The following is a 21,839-nucleotide window of genomic DNA, read 5'->3' as shown; positions in this document are numbered from 1 at the left end:
AGTTTAGGCGATTGGGTCGGCTCGGAATTTCAACAGCTGCTAAAGATTAGGGATCCCTGCCAGCTAAGACAAGCTTGGGTGAATCTCTTCATAAATTCTTGGGTGAATCTCTTCATAAAGGTGATTAATAGATCTCAATAATTAAGATTATTTAGGAGGGGGCAGAGAGGGGAGAGAAAAATAAGAGAACAAGAGGGCATTCGGAAAAGTTGAAAGGGGACAGATTCAAAACAAATGCTAGGAAGTTCTTCTTTACCCAACGTGTGGTGGACACCTGGAATGCGCTTCCAGAGGACGTTATAAGGCAGAGTACGGTACTGGGGTTCAAGAAAGGATTGGACAAATTCCTACTGGAAATGGGGATAGAGGGGTATAGATAGAAGATTATTGTACAGGTCCTGGACCTGTTGGGCCGCCGCGTGAGCGGACTGCTGGGCACGATGGACCTCGGGTCTGACCCAGCAGAGGCATTTCTTATGTTCTTATGAGAGTAATAGTGAGGGGCCTAATGCCCATCCATGTTAGCTGTTGGCCCTCCCAAAGCTTTAGTTGTGGCTAAGCTACTGGTATATCAATGCTATTAAAACACTGGCAGAAATTTGAGACAACTAGAGAAATGGGCAGAGAAGTGGCAAATGAAGTTTAATGTAGAAAAATGCAAAGTAATGCACCTGGGCAGGAAAAACAAGGAGCACCAGTATACCTTGTTTGATGTAACTTTGGGCAAAAGCGAACAAGAAAAGGACCTGGGGGTAATGATAGACAGGACCCTGAAGCCGTCGGCTCAATGTGTAGCGGCGGCAAAAAAAGCAAACAGGATGTTGGGCATGATAAAGAAGGGTATCACGAGTAGATCTGAGGATGTCATAATGCCGCTTTACAGAGCGATGGTAAGACCACACTTGGAATACTGTGTGCAACATTGGTCTCCCTACCTAAAGAAGGATATAATATTACTGGAGAGGGTGCAGAGGCGAGCGACGAAGCTAGTAAAAGGTATGGAGAACTTGAGCTACAAAGATCACCTCAGAAAACTAGGATTATTCACCCTCGAGAAGAGGAGACTGCGAGGGGATCTGATAGAGACTTTTAAAATACTGAAAGGATTCGACAAAATAGAGCAGGAAACAACTTTATTCACATTGTCAAAGGTGACTCGGACAAGAGGTCATGGACTGAAGCTGTGTGGGGACAGGGCCAGGACAAATGTCAGAAAGTTCTGCTTCACACAGCGAGTAGTGGACGCCTGGAACGCTCTCCCAGAAGAGGTTGTGGAGGAAACCACCATTCAAGGATTTAAGGGCAAGTTGGATGCACATCTTCTTGAAAGACACATTGAGGGATAAGAGTAACTAAGGTGTTCGCCAGGGTAGGCCTGGCTGGGCCTCCGCGTGTGCAGATCGCCAGACTACATGGACCCAAGGTTTGATCCAGTGCAGGCATTTCTTATGTTCTAATACAAATGTTCCCCCAATGGGCCTAAGTGGCATTTTCATCATATAATTGCTGGTGTATTGTATAGAGATACCTGTAAAGCAGCACTTCAATCCAGAAATACACTAAGGGCTCCTTTTACTAAGCTGCGTTAGCATTTTTAGCTTACGCAGCATTTTAGCGCTCAATGCTGGCGTTAGAGTCTAGAGCATGGGGCAATTTAGCATGCGCTATTCCATGCGTTAATGCCCTATGTATGTAATTTTATTGTAAACCGTTTTGGAATAAAACGGTACAGAAATTTTAAATAAATGTGGTTACCTTTCTTACCATAAATGAACATTAAACACCTAAAGTTATGATATTGGAAACAGTATCAGAATCTTTTTTTTTTAATATCTTTTCCATGTTTTATTGCAATAGAGGTAACCTGGTCTCCCAGTGACATGCAGGGACCGCCCACGTTTTAAAGAAACCTATTTTTTTTTCCCCTTAACTTTCTTTTTATTTGCAGGTAGGGGTGAAGAAGTATTGATTGCTTTTGTATTTTCCCATTGATATTATGGCCTCTTTCAATGCAAATTGCCTTGAACCTTTTTGGTGTAGTGTGACTTTAATCTTTCACCATGATCTCTGATCCCTTATTGGTCCCCAGAGAGGAAACATTCCAGTCAATGGCGTAGCAAGGGTGAGAGGCACCTGGGGTGGTAGAATCCCTCTCCTGCCCCCCCCTCCACATACTCCTTCCCTGCCCCCTTCCATACATGTGCTGCTTCCCTTTCCCCTTTCCCCGTATCTCAGTAATGTTCCTGCCGTGAGTAGTAACCCCCAAGCTGCTGTTGTGCCAGTGTTGGCTCTTCCTCTGATGTCACTTCCTAGGCATGGGTCCAGGAAGAGATGTCAGAGGAAGAGCCAATGCTGGCACGACAGCAGGCTGGGGGTTGCCGTTTGCGCCTTGGACATTACAGAGGCACGGGGGAAGGGAAGTGGCATGCACGCCTGGCAAGGGGAGGTGGGGAAGGAGTAGGAGAACGGAGAGCAGGATAGGTGCCTGTGCCTTCATCAATGCAGTGCCCGGGATGGACAGCCCCCCCACCCCCCATACTATGCAATTGATTCCAGTGCTTTGATGTTTTCCACAGACATCGCAGGTCCTCTAATTATCTCCTGCAACACCAGTGGGGAAAATAAAGGAGATGCTAGTGTGACATCAGCTAGATGCTAATTTCACACTACAGTACTCCCCTGAAATTTGCAGGGATTACTTTCGCAGAGTGACCGCGAATGTTGAAAAACTGCAGATATCGGAAGAGTACTGTAATTGGCATTCTCCCTCCTCCTCGTGTCCCGGCGCTCACTGCAGTCAGACTCCCCGAGCTCGCGCATGCCAGCCCCTTACGAGTCCCCAGGCGAATGCTGAAGCAAGGGAAGACTGCAGGTTGGGAAAGTGAAGGCTGGCTGTGCGGAACTGGTAAGAGAGCTTTTCCATTGGTCAGTCATTCACGGTATTTTCATGGAAAATTCATGGGGGTATACTGTACACCCAGACAAGCAATTCATCCTGGCCCAGGAATCCACTGTGAAACAGCATAAAAGGGGTCAAAAGAGCTAATAGCAGTATGTCCAACCAGCATATACTGTATGTTGCTCTTGATACATTTATCAAATAAAAATGACCAAGGGAAATATATATTTATAGTCGATTAGTTAAAAAAAATATATGAAAAAAATTGAAGGACAGGTTTTTACATATTTTTGACTGTATCTTAAATGAAAAAATATTGATTTTGTGGAGCCCAACCTGTACAATGTCACAATATTTTAATTAGACTCCATGAAAGTTACATGTATTACAACAGCAGGAAAAAGTTAGGGCTCCTTTTACAAAGGAGCGTTAGGGCCTTAACACGCGGTATAGTGCGCGCTAAAATGCCCCGCGTGCTAGCCGCTACCGCCTCCTCTTGAGCAGGCGGTAGTTTTTCGGGTGGGGCGCGTTAATCCGGAGCGTACGCTAAAAACACTAGTTCAACTTTGTAAAAGGATCCCCTAATAATTAATGTGCACCTAACATTACATATAGTTAGAACATTTTTACAAAATGTGCTTGTGAAAATTACAAAAAGTAGGTGCAAAGAATTAAACCCGGGGATTTTATTTTTTGGCTCAGCACCCAGCGGATCAGCAGCATAATAGCACGGTAAATAGATAAATAAACGTTGGATCAGCAATCTGTTTCACTTGGGTGTGCCCTTCGACTGCAAACCGCCAAACGACGTTCCTACTCCCACGTCATACCGAACCACTGGAATCAATGGCCCCAGCAGATCACATCCCTTGAAGGAAAGCAACAAAAACATACCTCTTCACCTAAATCCCTACCCTTGACCGATGGATTACAAAGAAATGTATATTGGTACCAGATCCCAGTATGTATTACGTCAGGATAAAAACTCGTATTGAAAAATCTTCCACTGTAACTATGACAAACTTAACCTGCAACAGTAGGGGCTCCTTTTACGAAGGCGAGTTAGGGCCTTAGCACTAGCCGCTACTGCCTCCTTTTGAGCAGGCGGTAGATTTTCGGCTAGCGCGCACTAATCCGGTGCATGCGCTAAAACACTTAGCGCACCTTCGTAAAAGGAGCCCTATATTATGTATATTGGTATTAGATCCCTAGTGTGTGTCTAGTTAGGATAAAAACTTGCACTGTTAAGAATAATTATGGCAAATTGTAACCTATATTATGTTTATTGGTATTAGACCCCTAGTATGTATAGAATTAGGACACAACTTTATATCGTAAACTTGTACTATAATTATGTCATATTGTAACCTGTTAACTGTATTTTATGTATGTTTAGCCTGTAACCTGTTCTGGGCTCTTTGGGGAAAACGGGATAGAAAATAAATACAGTCAAACCTCGGTTTGCGAATAACCCGGTTTGTGAGTGTTTTGCAAGATAAGCAAAACATTCTCTCAAAACTTGTCTCGCAAACCGTGTTGACTCAATTTGCGAGCACCCCCTCTCCGAGAACTGGCATCGCTCCCCCTGCTCGACCCGGCACCCCCCCTGCGCGAACCGGTACCCCCGCCCGAACTGGCACCCCCCGCCCAAATAACTTGAAACTTACCCCCTGTCTGGCACCGGCACACACAAACAGGACATGCCGGTGCCGCTTGAATAACTTCCTGCCTCTGCCGAGCATGCATCTGCGCATGCTCAAGGCCTTCTAATTCTTCCTCTCACCGAGATTCTCGGCAGAGGCAGGAAGTTCTTCAAGCGGCACTGGTACGTCCTGTGTGCTGCATGCCGGTGCCAGACCGGGGGGGGGGGGGAGTAAGTTTCAAGTTGTTCGGGCGGGGGGTGCCAGTTCAAGTGGGGGGGAGGGAGCAGCGCCACTTGCCTCATGGGGGGGGGAAGTATCAAGCGAGTTTCCATTATTTCCTATGGGGAAACTCGCTTTAATATACGAGCATTTTGGTTTACGAGCATGCTTCTGGAACAAATTATGCTCGTAAACCAAGGTTCCACTGTAGATCTATTTGCAATTGTAGTTTGCGTACTTATGGAAAACCATGTCTCCCTTACCTGAGAGGTAGATATTGTCTCCAGCACTGACCACGCTAAAAAACTCCCGGTCATAAAAGGGTAGACTTGCAAGTGGGTACCACTTATTGTTCTGTGGGTTTAAGCAGGTGACTGCAGTCAGAATTCTCTGATTCATTCCAATCATCTGACGCCCTCCAACCAAAACTATTACTTCTGCCACACCTAATGCAAAACATTAACGTAAGAGAGAAAATTAGCCTCTTTAGTGGATGTTTAACAAACACAGGCCCTGTAAGCATGTTTTCTTATTAGACTGTGAAAACCATATTGATCCAGGAGAAAATAACAAGTCTTATATTTCACAGACAGACATAATTGTGGAAGAGTTAGATGTAATAAGGCTTGAAGTCAACTATCTGATGGTGAGCTTTTAAAATGTTACAGGTATAATTCCAGTAGACAAAATAAACACGACCCCTGGAAAGAACATTACTCATTGTTTCTAGAAGCTTTCAATAAACAAAAAAAATCTACCACTAAACCTGCACTGGACTTAAAAAATGATGAAACTAATATTGAAACAAAGTTATATTTTTATTTTGGCTGAAGTACATATACTACAGTAGTCTCAAACTCAAACCCTTTGCAGAGCCACATTTTGGATTTGTAGGTACTTGGAGGGCCGCAGAAAAAAAATAGTTAATGTCTTATTAAAGAAATAACAATTTTGCATGAGGTAAAACTCTTTATAGTTTATAAATCTTTCCTTTTGGCTAAGTCTTAATAATAATTATAATTTATAGCTGAAGAGACATATGATCAAAAAACTGTTTTATTTTACTTTTGTGATTATGATAAACACGTCGAGGGCCTCAAAATAGTACCTGGCGGGCCGCGAGTTTGAGACAACTTATATACTATTACTTGAGCATTGATTTTAAGCGCTTCCATAAATAGTATCAGTACAAAAATAAAATCTAAATTACATATGAGGGTATATCGAAAAATAAAGGCAAACAAACCCAAACATTTAAGAGCTTTAATAGAAGTAATTGTGAGCAACTGAACATATCACTTTTCCACATAGTCCCCATGCAAGTCTACACATTTGTTGTATCATTCAACTAGCTTCTGCATTCCTGCAGAGAAGTCTTTGCCTTTTGCTCTCCGGGTCGCAGTGATGCACCCATGCCTTATCGCCGGTGACAATTCTCTACAGAATACTCAAATTTTCTTCATACTGTCTCAGGATCTGGGTTGTAACTTCCACACGTGATGGCTTGTGCAGATCAGTAAGCTGTTTGGGAACCCGTCGTGTACAAACTTTCCTGTATCCTAAGTCACAAAACTGATTTGTAGCCTTCCTGTGTATTTTGGCTGGGGTGGGGAGGTGGGGTGGGGTATTTACTGGAACCTAAGGGGCTCATAATCAAAAGTTTAAAACATCCAAAAACTAACCTAAGTTAGCACTTGGACGTCCTAATAGCAGGGCCGTCCAAGTGCCGATAATTAAAACCAACTTTCTGGACATGCAGCAGCACTTCTAAGCTGCTGCGCATCCAGATTTGAACCGATCCAATGATGGTTCTTCTCTTAGATCCAGTGGAGCAGCGTTCCAAAGAGATGGGGCAGTTACCGAGAAGATAGACGTACGGCTCTTGAGAGATTATAGGGGATCAAAAGTCTATTTATAAACTCAGGACAGTTAGTAGTACACATTTTAAATGTCAAGAGAAGAATTTTATATGTTATCCTATTGGTAACTAGTTTACCCTTTTCAATAATGGGGTAACATGATCGTATTTTTAGTGCCCCTTTTGCTCCATGATCATCCAATGGTCCCCATGGATTCCCTCACAGATTTTATGCTTCTGATGTACCTAAAAAATTGTTATGAGTTTTTGCCTCTTTGGCATGTTTCTGTTCATATTCTTTCTTGGCTTTCTTTATCAATGCTTTGCATCAATGCCAGTGCTTATGCTTACCAGTGCTTATTTTCTTCATTCGAATCATTTTTCCATTTTTTAAAGGATGCTTTGTTTCTGGCTCTAATAGCCTCTTTTACTTCACCTTTTTAACCATGCCGGCTCTCGTTTCCTCCTCTTGCCACCTTTTCTAATACGTGTAATACATCTAGTCTGGGCTTCCACGATGGTATTTTTAAATAACATCCATGCCTGGTTTACAGTCCGAAGCTTTGCAAATTGACAAATTGGAAAAGAATAATCATACCACCACCATAGAACAGGGGTCTTCAAATCTAGTCCTCAAGGCCTGGTTTTCATATTTCCACAATTAATATATACAGTATAAGATCTATTTGCATGCGATGGAAGCAGTGATCGTAAACAGATCTCATACATATTCATTGTGGAAATCCTGAAAATCATGCTGGGTGTGGACATCAAGAACTGGATTTGAGGACCTCTGCCAGAGAGAGAGAGAGAGAGTGAGAGAGTGTGTATATATTGTATATATACAGCATATATTGTCACCACCTATGCTTTTGCCAAGCGGTTTTAGGTTGCCGGGCAGTGACATATGACTTAAACTCTGGCGTGAGCCCCTTTGAAGTAGGGAAACCTTTCAAGTAGGACACCCCTAGGTTATTACCTAGCACAGCAGGTGTGTGTTCTTTTATAGAAAATCCATTAGTCAGAATGGCTTCAGTGAAAATTATAAGCTTTATTAGGCCACTGGCCTCAGCAACACAATGGAATCCCGGTTCCACCGGTGGTATGAACTTTACAAACTAGAAAATAATTCTTCAAAACAAAATATAATTCAATCTGCTCTGGGCTTTATCAAAATGAATCACAGTCTTAACATTCCTTTTCACAAGAGTCTTATAATTGAGTAGGCTAACTGCTATCAGAGTCAAAAGTTCCTTCAGCTTTGATAATGTCCAGTTAGAAATAGCTAACTGGAAAATACTCAATAAGCTTGAGCTGTATTTACCAAGCAACAATGGAGCAGTCTTCTAGTCAGCGTTTTATTTAAAACTTCAAAGGCAGGCAGGACTAATTGCCTTTCACAGGTTGCTATAGCAAACAGATAACAGCTGTAAGCATGCACGGAGGTTTGGTAACAAGAAACCAGAGCATTTCCAGGCTGTGTTTCGTCCCAGCGTTTGATTCAGCTAAGCTAAGGTTTGTACAGTAAAATATATAGGCTCTTGTGGCTTTACCCAGTGATGTCATCAGGAAGCATACTTGGCAGTTTCCAATATTACAACTTCTGCCATAACACTTTCCCCATTTATCAGCGAGAAAGCAGAGAAACAGCAAAGTAAAATAATCTTTCCCTTTGGACTCACAGTTCTTATGCTATTTCCATTTGTTCAGGCTGGCTTTCAAATGGAGCACTACTCTCCTCAATTACCATAGGCTCAGGAATACAGGATTCTGAAGGAGAGTTCACAACCTGTTTCTCCTCCATGTCCCAATCGGACTCAGCAAGCTGCCCTAGTTGCTTCCAGGCCAGCACAGCCTCATGCTGGGCTCCCTGCCTCTGCACTGCTCCTGCCTTGAGGGCTCCTCTGGTTCCTTCCTCCTCCCTCAGCTCTCTACAGAGCCTCGCGTTAAGCTGAGGGAAGAAACCACTCCCCTGTAGCTGAAGAGGGGGGGGGGGAGGGTTTCCTTCCCTCTGCTTGTATCATTTCTCTCAGGGAAAACTGCTTGGCTCATTACCCAGGCACTGGGTAATGAGGGAGCAGAGATTTCTGCTTTTGCTTAGATACTACCTTAGGTAAAGCAAAGCTTTCTTGTTCTGTCTCCATGTCTTCCTCACTGCTTACAGGGTAGTCAGCTGAATTACTCTCTTGGGCACTGACCTGGTCAGCCCTTCTGCACCGGGGTTTGTATGTTTTACTATATTTCCCTGTGATAAACCTTGGGGATGTAGTAGGTTTGTCACAATATATATATACATATATTTAATATATCTATTGTATGATTATGTATGTATCCATGTACAGTTCTGTACATGAGGAGAGCAATTTTCAGCTCACCAAAGAGCTTCCGGCTTCATGGGTACAAACTCATTTCCAAATGGAAACCTTTTGTGGCATTTCACTTTGACAATATGGCTGATATGCCTGATGTGAATATGTTTGCACCTGTGTATCTGGCCTCTTACTGGAGAAACTAGGGGGAAAGACCTCATTACCAGTGCACCCAATTAATGTCAACAGACTTTATGATCATATTGATTCCAATTAACTTTACGGCTCAAGATTCATTATATTTTATATATACCACCCTTATAATAAAAGTCTAAGCGGTTTATAATATCATGATAAAATAAGGGAAAGGGTAGACAATACAAAACACCAAAAATAAACAAAATGGTAATATAGTAGTAGGAGGAGGAAAAATTACTGAATATTTCAAGGATTATATGTAAGACCTCTCTCATTCATTTGGGAAATGCTGGGAGGAAAGGAAAATCAGTGGAAGAAGCAATCAGTACTACAAGACAGTCCGGAAAGCAGTAGAAAAATAGTCAGTATTAAGCAAGCCTTAATTTTAATAAATGACTTTTCCAAACATACCCCCTAAAAACCGAAGCACTGTTTTTAGCACAGTGCTAAAAACCGAAGCACTGTTTTTAGCACTGGCTGCAGCGATAACAGCTCCGATGCTCATAGAACTCCTATGATTGTCGGAGCTGTTATTGCCACATCTGGTGTTAAAAGCTGCGCTATGGTTTTGTAAAAGGGAGGAAAGATAGAGGAGAGAATTCCGGAGAGAAGTCACTGAGACACTAAAACAAGCGTTTCAAATAATGTCAGGTTGAACATGACTTGACTGTAGGACAGAAAAAGAGGAAGGAAGTACATGAAACCAGAGACCACTTAATGCTGAATAAAGCCAGCTTAAGAACATAAGAATAGTCTTACTGGGTCAGATCAATGGTCCCTCTAGCCCAGTATGCCATCTTCACGGAGGCCAATCCAAGTCGGTAAGAAAAAAAAGTAATATCAGTATAGCATGAATTGCTTATACGAAAGCCTGCTTATGCAATTGGTTTGAAATGTACAAAACAAAGCCTTGGATTACTGACCACTAAGGCCCTCTTTTATTAAGGTGTGCTAACAGATTAGCGTGCGCTATACGCTAACGCATGCATGTTACGTCTATGGACGCGTTAGCGTTTAGCACATGCTAATTCGATTAGAGCATGCTAATCGTTAGCACACCTTAGTAAAAGAGGAGGTAAGTTCATCATGAAAAATAATGCAGCAAACTAAGTTCCACTCGAAATATGAACAATTTGTCATTCTTATAAAGATACAATGAGAAACATTTCAGGGAGACTCCCTATCATCATTCTTGTTTTATTTGGAACTCCACTGAATAATCTTATTAGCTCTTTGGGATAAAGATTAAGCTTTAATCTGAAATAGTATCAATCCCAAAATAACATCATACATACTGTTTGTATATGACTTGAAACTCTACAGCTCCAGTAACCATCAGTTAATGGAAAACATCTTTGTCATGATGAAATCAGGATGAGTTTTGGCCAGGATAAATGTGCTAATACAACCCCTTCATAGAGGAAAATTAAGTACAGCTGTAAACGTTCTCGCCAATTGACGATGGAGTAACATAAAGAAGCTTGAATAGTACGGAAAAAGATACAAGCCATTAATTGATTAACAATATTTGTAATTGTAGACTGACCTCAAAGATCTGAAAAACTGCATGAAGAAAACACCTCAATGCCCATGAGACAATTTATAAGAATCAATGTGTGCTGAGACTTTACATTCCTAGTGCTGGTGGAAGAATGGGCCCCACAGAAATAGATTACACACGTGAGAGTTTCTATCATAATAGACCTCCAGACAGCATCAACACTACAACATCTCTAGGATCATGACTCGAATAGAGCCACAAAGCATGACTTGGTTATGATCACCTAGAATATTGCCATTCCAAATCAATGCACATATGTACTCTACAAATCACAAAAAAAGAGGGACCTCTCCCAATACTAAGTAACAGTTGACAATAATAATACGGGGAGACTCAGTTACCAAACCCCTTAGACCTCAGGAGGAAAAAAAAGCCTCAGAAGTCCCTCATCTGGAGCAGTGATACATTTAACTGCTACTATAAATGGGGACTAAGAATCAGTCACTGGTATCTTTAAAGATAAGTGCTGTTGTTGTAGAGAAATTATAAAGTATACTACAGACTGTACTGGAGGGTTTTTTTGGCCAGTGAAAGATTCTTAGTCCCGATGTATAGTAGCAGTTAAATGTATCACTGCTCCAGATGACGGATACAGAGAATACACAGGATATGTTTTGTGATGCTGCTATGCCTGCATGAAAGGATGCATGGAGGTATGAAAATGTATTTGCTCTTATTAAATGCTTCTACAAACAAGACTGAGGCGATAAAATTTCCACACATGCTTTTGCTCCTCTGACCTAATTCCACCCCTCTTTCTAAGTACCTTGAATATACCACATACTTTTAATTCCACATATGACAAGGTTATTGTCAAAATGCATTTATCTTTTTAAAATCTGATTAGTGTATCCTCCCACTGAATTTTCTGTACTTTTATCTTTAATCCTACAGATTTTTTTTTTCTGAAGATCATATATACAATTTAACATTTGAAAACAGAAAGCAAATTTAATATGTCAGTTATTAGACATTTTACCATTGCAAGGAGGCACTGCAAGGTTTGTGCTGAATTAGTAAAGGCTATGTCTCTGGTGGATTAAGAGGTGTGACACAACATGTCTCATCATGCCCACATGCCTAATTAGTTAACACAGATTCTAGTACAAATTGATTGGTTTACTAATTAGCTTCCCTCCCCCCCCACTACTGCATAGGCAATTTGCTTTCAGAGATATAGCTTTAATGGTAAGGGAAGAAAGAGCATAACAAGTGTAAGCATCTGTGTTATAACTGGTGTTATTTATTATATTGAAAACATTTTGTTTCCTGGTTGATAACTGGCCCAAATGCTCTAAAATTGCTGTTAAAATCCCATGGGCTGCTATGGGGCTGGTAAAAGTCTGATTTGAAAATGGCAATTGATGTTCAAACAATTTTGTATGTAAATGAGTTTTCTGGAGTTCTGCCGTAATCCCATCCGATCAGATGGAGAAAGTGACTGACACATGCGAACAGCTGAATGGCAGGGGAAGCCCTGAATTAGCCTTCTGCTACTCAGCAATTCAGAGGAGGAAGAATAGGGGTTTTTCCATGGGCAGATATGTGTGTGTGTGTGTGTTATACATACATAACATCTATGCCCATTAAAAAAAAAAAAGTTGTTTCTTGACCCCCTCCACCCAGATGATAGCTCACATCTCCGAACTTAAAAAAAACAACAAAAAAACCTGGCAGGAGGGAAGGCCACTCTCCTCCTGCCTTGGCCACCCAGACCCCCCACTTTTAAATTAAAGAGTGGCAGGAGAAATGCCCACTCCCTCCTGTTGTTGGGGGCCTCCCATAAACCCCAACAACCAACCCAAACCCTCGACATCCTCCCACAACCTTGTACTTTTTAGATGAAAATCTGGCAAGAAGGATGTCCATTCCCTCTTGCCAGCAGGCCTGTCTGTTCAAAATGGCGGGCCTTCCTGGCATCCTGTGTGATGCACTGGGGGGGCCTAAGACTGATTGGCCCAAGGGGCACAACATCTATGCCCATTAAAAAAAAGCTGCCTCCAGACTGTTAAGAGATTTCAGAGTATTAAAAACCAGCGCTTCATTTGTGCATCATATGGGCATCAATCATAGTGCTCATTTTAATATTGATGATCTCGTTGCAATGTATTTACATATGATTAATTATTGGAAGCTGCAGCAAATGATGGAACAGCCCGCGATTTGCAATTCTGGGAATTGGTAGATGCAAATAGATACAATACTTCATTGATAAACTGGTTAAAACTGATTTAGTGACGATCGTTAAAATGCACGGCAAGTTTTGTGCATACAGGTTAAAATGGTAGATTCTTTCAAGCTAAAGAATGTGCTGTAAATATTCTCCCTTCCCCAAATGTATTTAGAATAGCCAAAATAACTCTGATACAATCAGGATTTCTTAAAATAAAACTTTTTTCAACATATAGTACTCCCCCAATATTCGCGGTGGGTTCCATTCCAGGAACCCCTGTGAATATCAAAGAACTGCAAATATGGTTTTTCACCTGGGGAGGCAGGAGAGGGCAGCTGGAGTGCTGGCGAGTGAAGGAAATCACTCGCGGTATGCTCCGACCACCTCTTCCTATACTAAAGTGGGGCTACACCAATCAGGAGCTGCTTTGACACGCAGCTCCTTATTGGTGTAGCCTGACTTTAGCACAGGGAGAGGTGGTCAGAGAATACCGCGAATGAGTGAAACCATGAACCGCAAACTGCAAATTCGCGGGGGAACACTGTATTTTGTGGCTAAATAATTTCTTCTCTTTTGGAATTGAATTTTTGAACTTTTTATTTTTCCCACATATTTTTCATCTCTTTTATCATACCCAATATTACTATGGCAGTTTTTCCACCCTCTTAAAGATGCAGGTTTTTTCAGTTATAACCAGTCTCCCATCCTCTCCTTTTTATACTCATCTCTAATGTTTCACCACCTGGTCAGGTGGGGGAGGGAGAGGATTGAAGAAAAACAAATTTAAGAGGGCACAGAAGCCAGTGAAGCTATGGCAGTAGACAAAAAAAGCAAACATAATGGTAGGAATTATTAGGAAAAGGGCATAAAATGAGACAAAGATTATTATAATACCTCTGTATTACTCCACGGTGAGACCTTACCTTGAATATTGTGTGCAATTCTGGTTGCCACATCTTAAAAAAGATATTGTGGAATTAGGAAAGGCAGTGGCATACCAAGGGGGGGGGGGGTGCGCGATCCGCCCCGGGTGCACGCCCCAAGGAGGTGCACAGCTGGCTACCCTCCAGTGTTCTCCCTAGGGCAGTGGTTGGCAAACTGCGGCTCGCGGCTTGTCTACATCAGGGGTACCCAACCTACTTCCCTTCCCTTCTCACTGCCCTCCCCCAAGCCATCGGGGAACAGGCCAGCGCCGTGTTCTGAGGTTGCCCTGCTCCTCTTCCCCGCGGGGCCAACCAACTCTCGCCACTCGACACCAATCGCTGCATGGCTGTCCCGGAATGTCCTCTCCGACGTTAGAATTGACTTTGGGTGGCGAGAGTTGGTCAGCCCCGCAGGGAAGAAAAGCATGGAGAACTCGGCGCCGGCCTGTTTCCGATGGCGGCAGTGGCAGCATGTTTCCCAATGGCAGTGGCATGGGGGAGGGCAGGGATCCAGAAAGAAAGAAAGGGGGGGGGGACAGGGAGCCAGAAAGAAAGAAAGGGGGCATGGAGAGAGAGAGAAAGAAAGAAAAAAAATGGGGCATGGAGAGAGAGAAAGACAGACATAGAGAAAGAAAGGGGGCATGGAGAGAAAAAGAAGGGGGCAGAGTGAAAGAAAGAAAGAAACGGGGCATGGAGAGAGAACGAAGGGGCAGAATGAAAGAAGGGAGCAGGGTAAAACAAAGAAAGAAATGGGGCATGAAGAGAGAGAGAGAGAAAGACAGAAATACAGAAAGAAAGGGGGCATGGAGAGAGAAAGAAAGAAATGGGGCATGGAGAGAGATAAAGACAGACATACAGAAAGAAAGGTGGCATGGAGAGAGAAAGAAAGAAGGGGGCAGGGTGAAACAAAGAAAAAGTTGGGGGATGGAATGAGGTCTGGAGGAGAGGAAGCATACAGGAGGCTGAAAGAAGGGAAGAAATATTGGATGCACAGTCAGAAGAATAAAGTGCAACTAGAGACTGATGAAATTACCAAACAAAAGTAGGAAAAATGATTTTATTTTCAATTTAGTGATCAAAATGTGTCCGTTTTGAGAATTTATATCTGCTGTCTATATTTTGCACTATGGCCCCCTTTTTACGAAACCGCAATAGCGGTTTTTAGTGCAGGGAGCCTATGAGCGTGGAGAGCAGCGTGGGGCATTCAGCACAGCTCCCTGTGCTAAAAAATGCTATTGCGGTTTAGTAAATAGGGAGGGGGCATATTTGTATATTTTTGTATAGTTGTTACTGAGGTGACATTGCATAAAGTCATCTGCCTTGACCTCTTTAAAAACCCGCGGAATATAAATGATAATTAACATTTTCTCTGCGTACAGTGTGCTGTGTGTTTTTAAAATTTTATTGTTGGCAGATCATTTTGACTTGGCCACGAAGGTAAGGGGGATAGAGGGGAGCTGCTGAAAGACATCTAGTAATCCTTGCAGGCTTGACTGTGCAGGGAATTATTTTTGTAAAATCATGTTTTGTTATGTGACTGGCATTATTTAGACTTTAATTTCTATGAATGAATAGAATGAAATGATATAAAATTACTTGCTTGTTTTTATGTGCGTGCGCTGAAGGAAAGTGGAGAGAGAGTGGGTTGAGGACGCTGAAGGGAAATGGGGAAGAGAGAGTGGGGAGAAGACGCTGATTTATAAATTGACAATTGTAGAGAATATTGTTTCTTTTTATACTTTAATATAATAAGTTCAATATAAAACAATTCAAGGCTTGTGTGGATGGAATCTGGTGGTTTGCGGGGATGGGGACCGAGCTTACGGGGAGGGGACGGAGACAAATTTTTTCCCCCTGTCATTCTCTAGGCTCTGCCATGAATCGATTTCACTACGTGCGGACGAGCGGGCTGTCAGTCGGGTTGACGTAGCACAAGTGGGCATGCGGTATGGCTCTCAAAAAAAATCTTAATCGTTGTACTGCTGATTTTGGCTCTTTTGACTAATGAGTTTGCTTACCACTGCCCTAGGGCCTTTTAGCCGGGTGCTGCGCCCAGCTAATTTAGATGATTGCCCGGCTGCCATCTATCGCGAATCCTGCCGCTGCTCAACATTTAAAAAACAAAACAACCCCCACCTCTTACTGGCTTGGCGAACCACCCCCACCTTAGCCCATAGCGAACTCATGCTTCGGGGCTTTAAGGTGTGCGTACCAGCTTCCCTTCTCTTCCCTCCAAAACCTGGCATAATTGGGTTACCCTTTCCGGAACTACCTACCTCGCTCTTGCCCCTTTATCTACAAAACCTATCTCCCACTCCCACAAAGCTCCCTGGTACCTTCCATACCACAGGGAATTAAAACAGAAATGTCGAGCCCTGGAACGGAAATGGAAAAAATCGAAATCCCCCTCAGACAGACTATCCTGGCGAGACAACATCAAGTTCTATAACACAGTACTAAAAAAAGCAAGGAAGAATTTCTATGGAGATAAAATCACCAGATCAAAAAATCAAAATAGTACTCTGTTCCACATCTGGTGAAACCTAACCTCAAAAACTGACTCCACCTCTCCCCATCCCCCCCATCCGCAAACAACTTAGCCAAATTCTTCAATGAAAAGATTTCCATCATAAGGAGTTCTTTCCCCCCAGTAGTCTCTTACAACTCTCTACCTCCCAAGGACTCAAATCCTATCCCGGCTGATAGATCCTGGATGACATTTGAACCCGTATATGAACCCCAGATCTCTAAACTCTGTCTCAGACTGAAATCCTGCAAATGCAACTTAGATCCTTTCCCCTCCCACCTTTATGAAAACATTCCTGCTCAGGCATCTCCTCCCTTACGAGACTTATTAACTCTGCTCTACTATCAGCCCTGTTCTCCACTAAAATGGGTCACATTGCCTTGTCACCTATTCTGAAAAAAGCCGATCTCGACCCCTCCTTACCGTCAAACTACCGTCCCATAGCAAATGTCCCTCTACTTACCAAACTCCTAGAAACCATAGTTGCTACCCAGCTCTCTTCCTATCTCGAGAGATTCTTCATTCTCCATCCCTACCAATATGGCTTCAGACCTAGCTTCAGCACCGAATCCCTCCTAGTTTCCCTAATTTCAAAGGTGCAACAACTACATTCACGTAACAAATTCGCTGTCCTACTACAATTTGATCTTTCTGCTGCTTTCGATGTCGTCCACCACGACATACTACTTTACCAACTTTCCGAGATCGTTATTGACTCCACCGTCCTAAAGTGGTTCTCAAACTTCCTATGCCTCCGCTCCTACACCGTCAATACAAATGGCACCATGTCTACTCCTTGGACACCATCCTGCGGTGTCCCTCAAGGATCACCCCTTTCCCCTATTCTCTTTAACATCTACATGTCCTCCCTGAAACTCTTTCAACTATCCCCCCTTGAAACAATCTACACATACGTGGATGACATCCTTGTCCTCCTTGAGACAGACCAGAACCTCACTAACCTCCACGAGAACATTACAGCTTGCATAATGAGACTCCGCTCCTGGTCCTTCTCGGTACAGATGAAACTAAACGAATCAAAAATAAAATTACTCTGGCTCGGCCCAAAATTTGAACACCTGCCCTACCTTTTCGCACTACCCACAGGCGATACATTACAGCTTGAATTCTCATGCAAAGTCCTTGGCATCATTATCAATTCCTCTCTCTCCCTCAATGACCACTTCAATTCCTTGGCAAAATCATGCTTTTTCAGCCTCCACATGCTGAGAAAAGTAAGATCCTACTTCAGCCAACAACATTTTGCCGTCCTTGTCCAATCCATCATCCTATCCAAACTAGATTACTGCAATGCCATCTACTTAAATCTATCAAAAAAGTCTTCAAAGACTCCAACTAATCCAGAATACTGCAGCCAAATTGATCTTTTCAAAACGCAAATCTGACCATGCCTCCCCACTCCTTGCCAAACTACACTGGCTCCCAATGATCTCCAGAATCCATTTCAAATGTTCCTGCCTAGCTTTTAAGATCATTCACGGCATCCTTCCTCCCCTTATCCCACTATCTTTCAACTCCTCCAGTCCCGACTCTTCCAGAACCGCCCAAAGGTATAAACTAGCCTTCCCCTCTCTACGCGGCATTCACTATGCAGGCAAACTGGGAAAATCCCTTCTTTTCAAAATCAAAGGACTTTGGAACGACCTCACCATCCCATTGTGGAACCTGGGCTCCCTCCAATTATTCCGCAAACAACTGAAAACTTGGCTTTTTACCAAATTGTAACTCTATCCTCCCCCCTTTTCCTCCTCCCTTCTACACATAAGTTTCATGTAAACCTTTACCCTTCTCTACCTATTATTTAAGTTCTTGTAAACCGTGTCGAGCTCCATATTCGTGGAGATGATGCGGTATATAAACTTAAGGTTTAGATTAGATTAGATTAGATTAGAAAACCAGAAGTTATGTTCCAAGGGGGGAGGAGAAGAGAAGGCATGCACACATTCGAGCCCCGGAGCATGAGTTTGCTAGGGCTAAGGTCAGCGACGGAGGGAAGTTAAAACTTGTCTTGCTGCTCTTCCTTGCTACAGGCCTTCCTGGCTGCTAGGTCCTGCCTATTTTCTGTTTCCGCGAAGGCAAGACCCGGCAACGAGGAAGGCCCGAAGCAAGGAAGAGCAGCAAGAGGTCAGAGATGGAGGGAAGCTTGTGACTCCGCCAATGGGAGAGATGGGAAGAGAAATGCTGCTGTTGCACCCGGGGAGGGGGGAAGAGAGATGCTGTTGCTGCACCCAAGGGGGGAGGGGGAAGAGAGATGCTGCTGCTGCACCCAATTGTGGAGGGTGCAAGAGAGAAGTGCTGCTGTTGCACCCAAGGGGGGAGGGGGAAGAGAAATTTTCTGCTGCTGCACCCAATTTTTTTGGGGGAGGGGGAATAGAAATGCTGCAGCACCCAATTGGGGAGAGAGAGGGGATAAGGAACACCAGGGAAGGGAGAGGAAAGAGATGCCAATACCATGGGAGGAAAGGAAAGGAGCTACCAGACCATGGATATATGTCAGGGGGGAGAGGGAGGAGGCAGATGCCAGACCAGGTGGAAAGAAGGAGAGAAACGTGATATTCTAGATAATGGAGTGGGAGGGGGAAATAGAAGGAGAGGAGAGAGATGCCAGGGCATGGGGGAAGGAAGGGAAACTAAAGGAGACAAAATGCCAGACCAGAGGGAAAGAAAGGAGAGGAGGTGTCAGAGGGAGAGATAGGAGGGAGATTCCAGGGGATGGGGGAGAGAAGGGAAGGAGATAGAGATGCCAGACCATGGGGTGGAGTGGGAAGGAAGGAAGGAAGGAAAGGAGAAGAGAGAGATGCCAGAGCATAGGGGAGGGGGTGAAGCCAAAATGAATCATGTACAAAGGAGAGAAAGGGCACAAGATATACAGTTTATTGAAGGGACATAGAAAGAGGGAAGATGCCATATGGAATAGAGAGAGGGTGGACAGTGGATGCAAGGGGCAGAGAGAGGGTAGACAGTAGATGGAAGGGGTAGAGAGAGAGGGCACAAGCTGGGTGGAAGGGGCAAAGAGAATGCAGATGTTGCATGGAAGGGAGAGAGGACAAACGCTGTATAGAAAGAAGAGAACAAAGAGAAGATGATTAAAGCATAAACGACAAAAGGTAGAAAGATTTTTTTGTTGCTTTACTTAGAATCAAGTAGTATTGTAACTGTATTGATAAAATTTTATAAATAAGAAATGGAAATAAGGCAATTTTTTGGACTAAACCCTTTTCCTCAGGTCAGGACAGGATACCATAACAGTACTGTTCTGAAGAAAGATTTGGCCTCTGAAAGCTAATTGAAAAATGGATTAGTCCAATAAAATGGTATTTTCTTATTTCTTATTATTTGTTTTACTTTTATTTGTTAATTTGTAAAGTGGCGATTGTTATGTATCAGTTTTTTCAAATTTACATCTACTGTCTTTATATTTTGCACAGTATTAGAGGACATGCGTTACTGTTTTTGTGGTGTTATGGTGTTGCATTGTATGCAGAGTCTGGTTTCTTGGCGGTTTAGTTTAACTTCTGTCTACATATTTCTATTTTTAGTTTGTGATTATTCCATATTGGGCGAGGGTGTATCTCTGTTCTGTGTGTATGAAAAGGACATAGTTTTCAGTTGGCATTGACTGCAGGATCAATTGACTGTGCAGGATCTGGCTTGTTTAGTTTTACAATGTATGTGTTGGTGTTCTAGTGCTCATTGTAGTGTTTAAGATGCTGCCTTTTCCTAGGTACACTCTTGTTGTGCGATATGTGGATTTTTACTAAAAATCATATTTTTCATATAGATGGGGGGTGTCAAAAAATGATGGGCCCCGGGTGTCACATATGCTAAGTATGCTACTGAGGAAAGGTACAAAAGAAAAGCAACAAAAAAGATTAAGGTAATAGAACTCCTCTCTTAAGAAGAAAAAGTTAGAGGATAGAGCGCTTCAGATTGGAGAAGATACAGCTGAGAAGAGATATGATAGAAATCTATAAAATATTGAGTGCAGTAGAATGGGTAATGTGAATTGATTGTTTATTCTTTCAAAAAGCACAAAGACATGGGGGGACGACACAATCCATGAAGTTACATGGTAATACTTTTAAAACAAATAGGAGAAAATATTTTTTTCAGTCAATGAGTAATTAAGCTCTGGAACTTTCTGCTGAAGGATGTGAGTTTAAAAAAAGAGGAGAGGGGAAGGTTGAAGGATTGTACAAAGCCAATACAAATTCCCAAAATCTATCAGGAGAGAAATGGTGTGACAGCCATGTTAGTCCACTCTTAAAGATAATCTCCCCCTTTTTATAAAACCACAATAGCGGTTTTTAGTGCTGAACGCTCTGTGCTGCTCCCGACACTCATAGGAACTCTATGAGTGTCGAGAGCAAGTGATACTTTTTTTATTGGACTAACTAGAGCATGGTTAGATTAGTTTTGGAAGACAATCCTTCTTCAGATCAGAGATAAGCAAAAGAAGACAGCTATCAGAATAGAAGAGTAAAACATCAAACAAATGTGGCTTCAACATCTTCTGAAAACTGCGACCGGTTAAATGATAATTTCTGGTGGGAATCTTTATGCCACATTTTTTAAATGGAATGTATGATTGCCATACAGCAGGGACATTGTAGGAAATTTAAGCATGTTTGGGAGTCATTGACAAAATTCTGTAAGGAGTGATTACTGATTTTGCCCTTTGAATATACACATCCAGGGTGGGGAAATACTTTTAATTTAATTATGGTTGAGTGCAATGGTTGGGTACATAGAAGGGGGGGGGGGGGAGATACATGTATTTGTTATGAAATATAATTTGATTGAATTAAAGTGCTGTTAAAGTGTAAAATGTCTGTATAATATGTTGCACTTATTTTTAGCTTTAAAATGAATAAAAATTTTTTTTTTTTTTAAACATCTTCTGAAAAATAATGGTAGAGCAGCTACAACCTAAAAGTTACACACAGACAGCAGATCCAGAAGCTGAGCCATTAACTATTCCAGTTATTGCACTACACTGGAAATGCTATCCGTATACAATTTCAGGAAGCAGTTTTCACATTCAGTGCCTAAAAAAAAAAAAAAGACTGATAGCTGTCTTCATTTACTTATCGCTGATCTGAAGAAGGAGGATTACCTTCAAAAGCTATTCTAACTATGTTCTAGTAAGTTAGTCCAATAAAAAAAAGGTATCCCTTGGATTCTTTTTGTTTTATTTCTTTTATAGTTCTACAAAATGTATCATAAATCAAAAATTATATATAGTGGAGAATAAAAAACAACCCTCAGTGAAAAATGTTTCCAGCAAAATGACTAAGGGCTCCTTTTACTAAGCTGCACTAGAAGTTTTAGCGCGTGCTAGATGCTAACGCCAGCATTGAGCTGGCGTTAGTTCTTGGCGCGTAGCGCATGGTTAGCGCACGTGGCAATGCAGCTTGTGCTAAAAACGCTAGCACACCTTAGTAAAAGGAGCCTTAAAATTTAGAGCTTTTATCTATCATCAGTTTGAAAAAAAAAAAAACTCCACTA

The 21,839-nt window shown here is 42.4% G+C and overlaps 1 protein-coding gene across 13 annotated transcripts in view; it reads right to left on the bottom strand.

Moving 5' to 3' along the window:
* The window catches only part of KLHL29 (kelch like family member 29), a 775,329-nt gene that overhangs the window by 73,648 nt on the left and 679,842 nt on the right, over positions 1 to 21,839 (bottom strand). For all 13 annotated transcript variants that reach the window (XM_033937815.1, XM_033937829.1, XM_033937828.1 and 10 more), the window contains one exon: positions 5,025 to 5,207. In XM_033937815.1, the coding sequence (XP_033793706.1) occupies positions 5,025 to 5,207 (183 nt within the window). The remainder of the gene's footprint in view (positions 1 to 5,024; positions 5,208 to 21,839) is intronic.

The sequence above is a fragment of the Geotrypetes seraphini genome, chromosome 3 (assembly GCF_902459505.1).
Source record: "Geotrypetes seraphini chromosome 3, aGeoSer1.1, whole genome shotgun sequence".
NCBI lineage: Eukaryota > Metazoa > Chordata > Amphibia > Gymnophiona > Dermophiidae > Geotrypetes > Geotrypetes seraphini.
The sequence above is the reverse complement of the archived record's forward strand: the minus strand, read 5'-3'. Positions and strand labels throughout refer to the sequence as shown.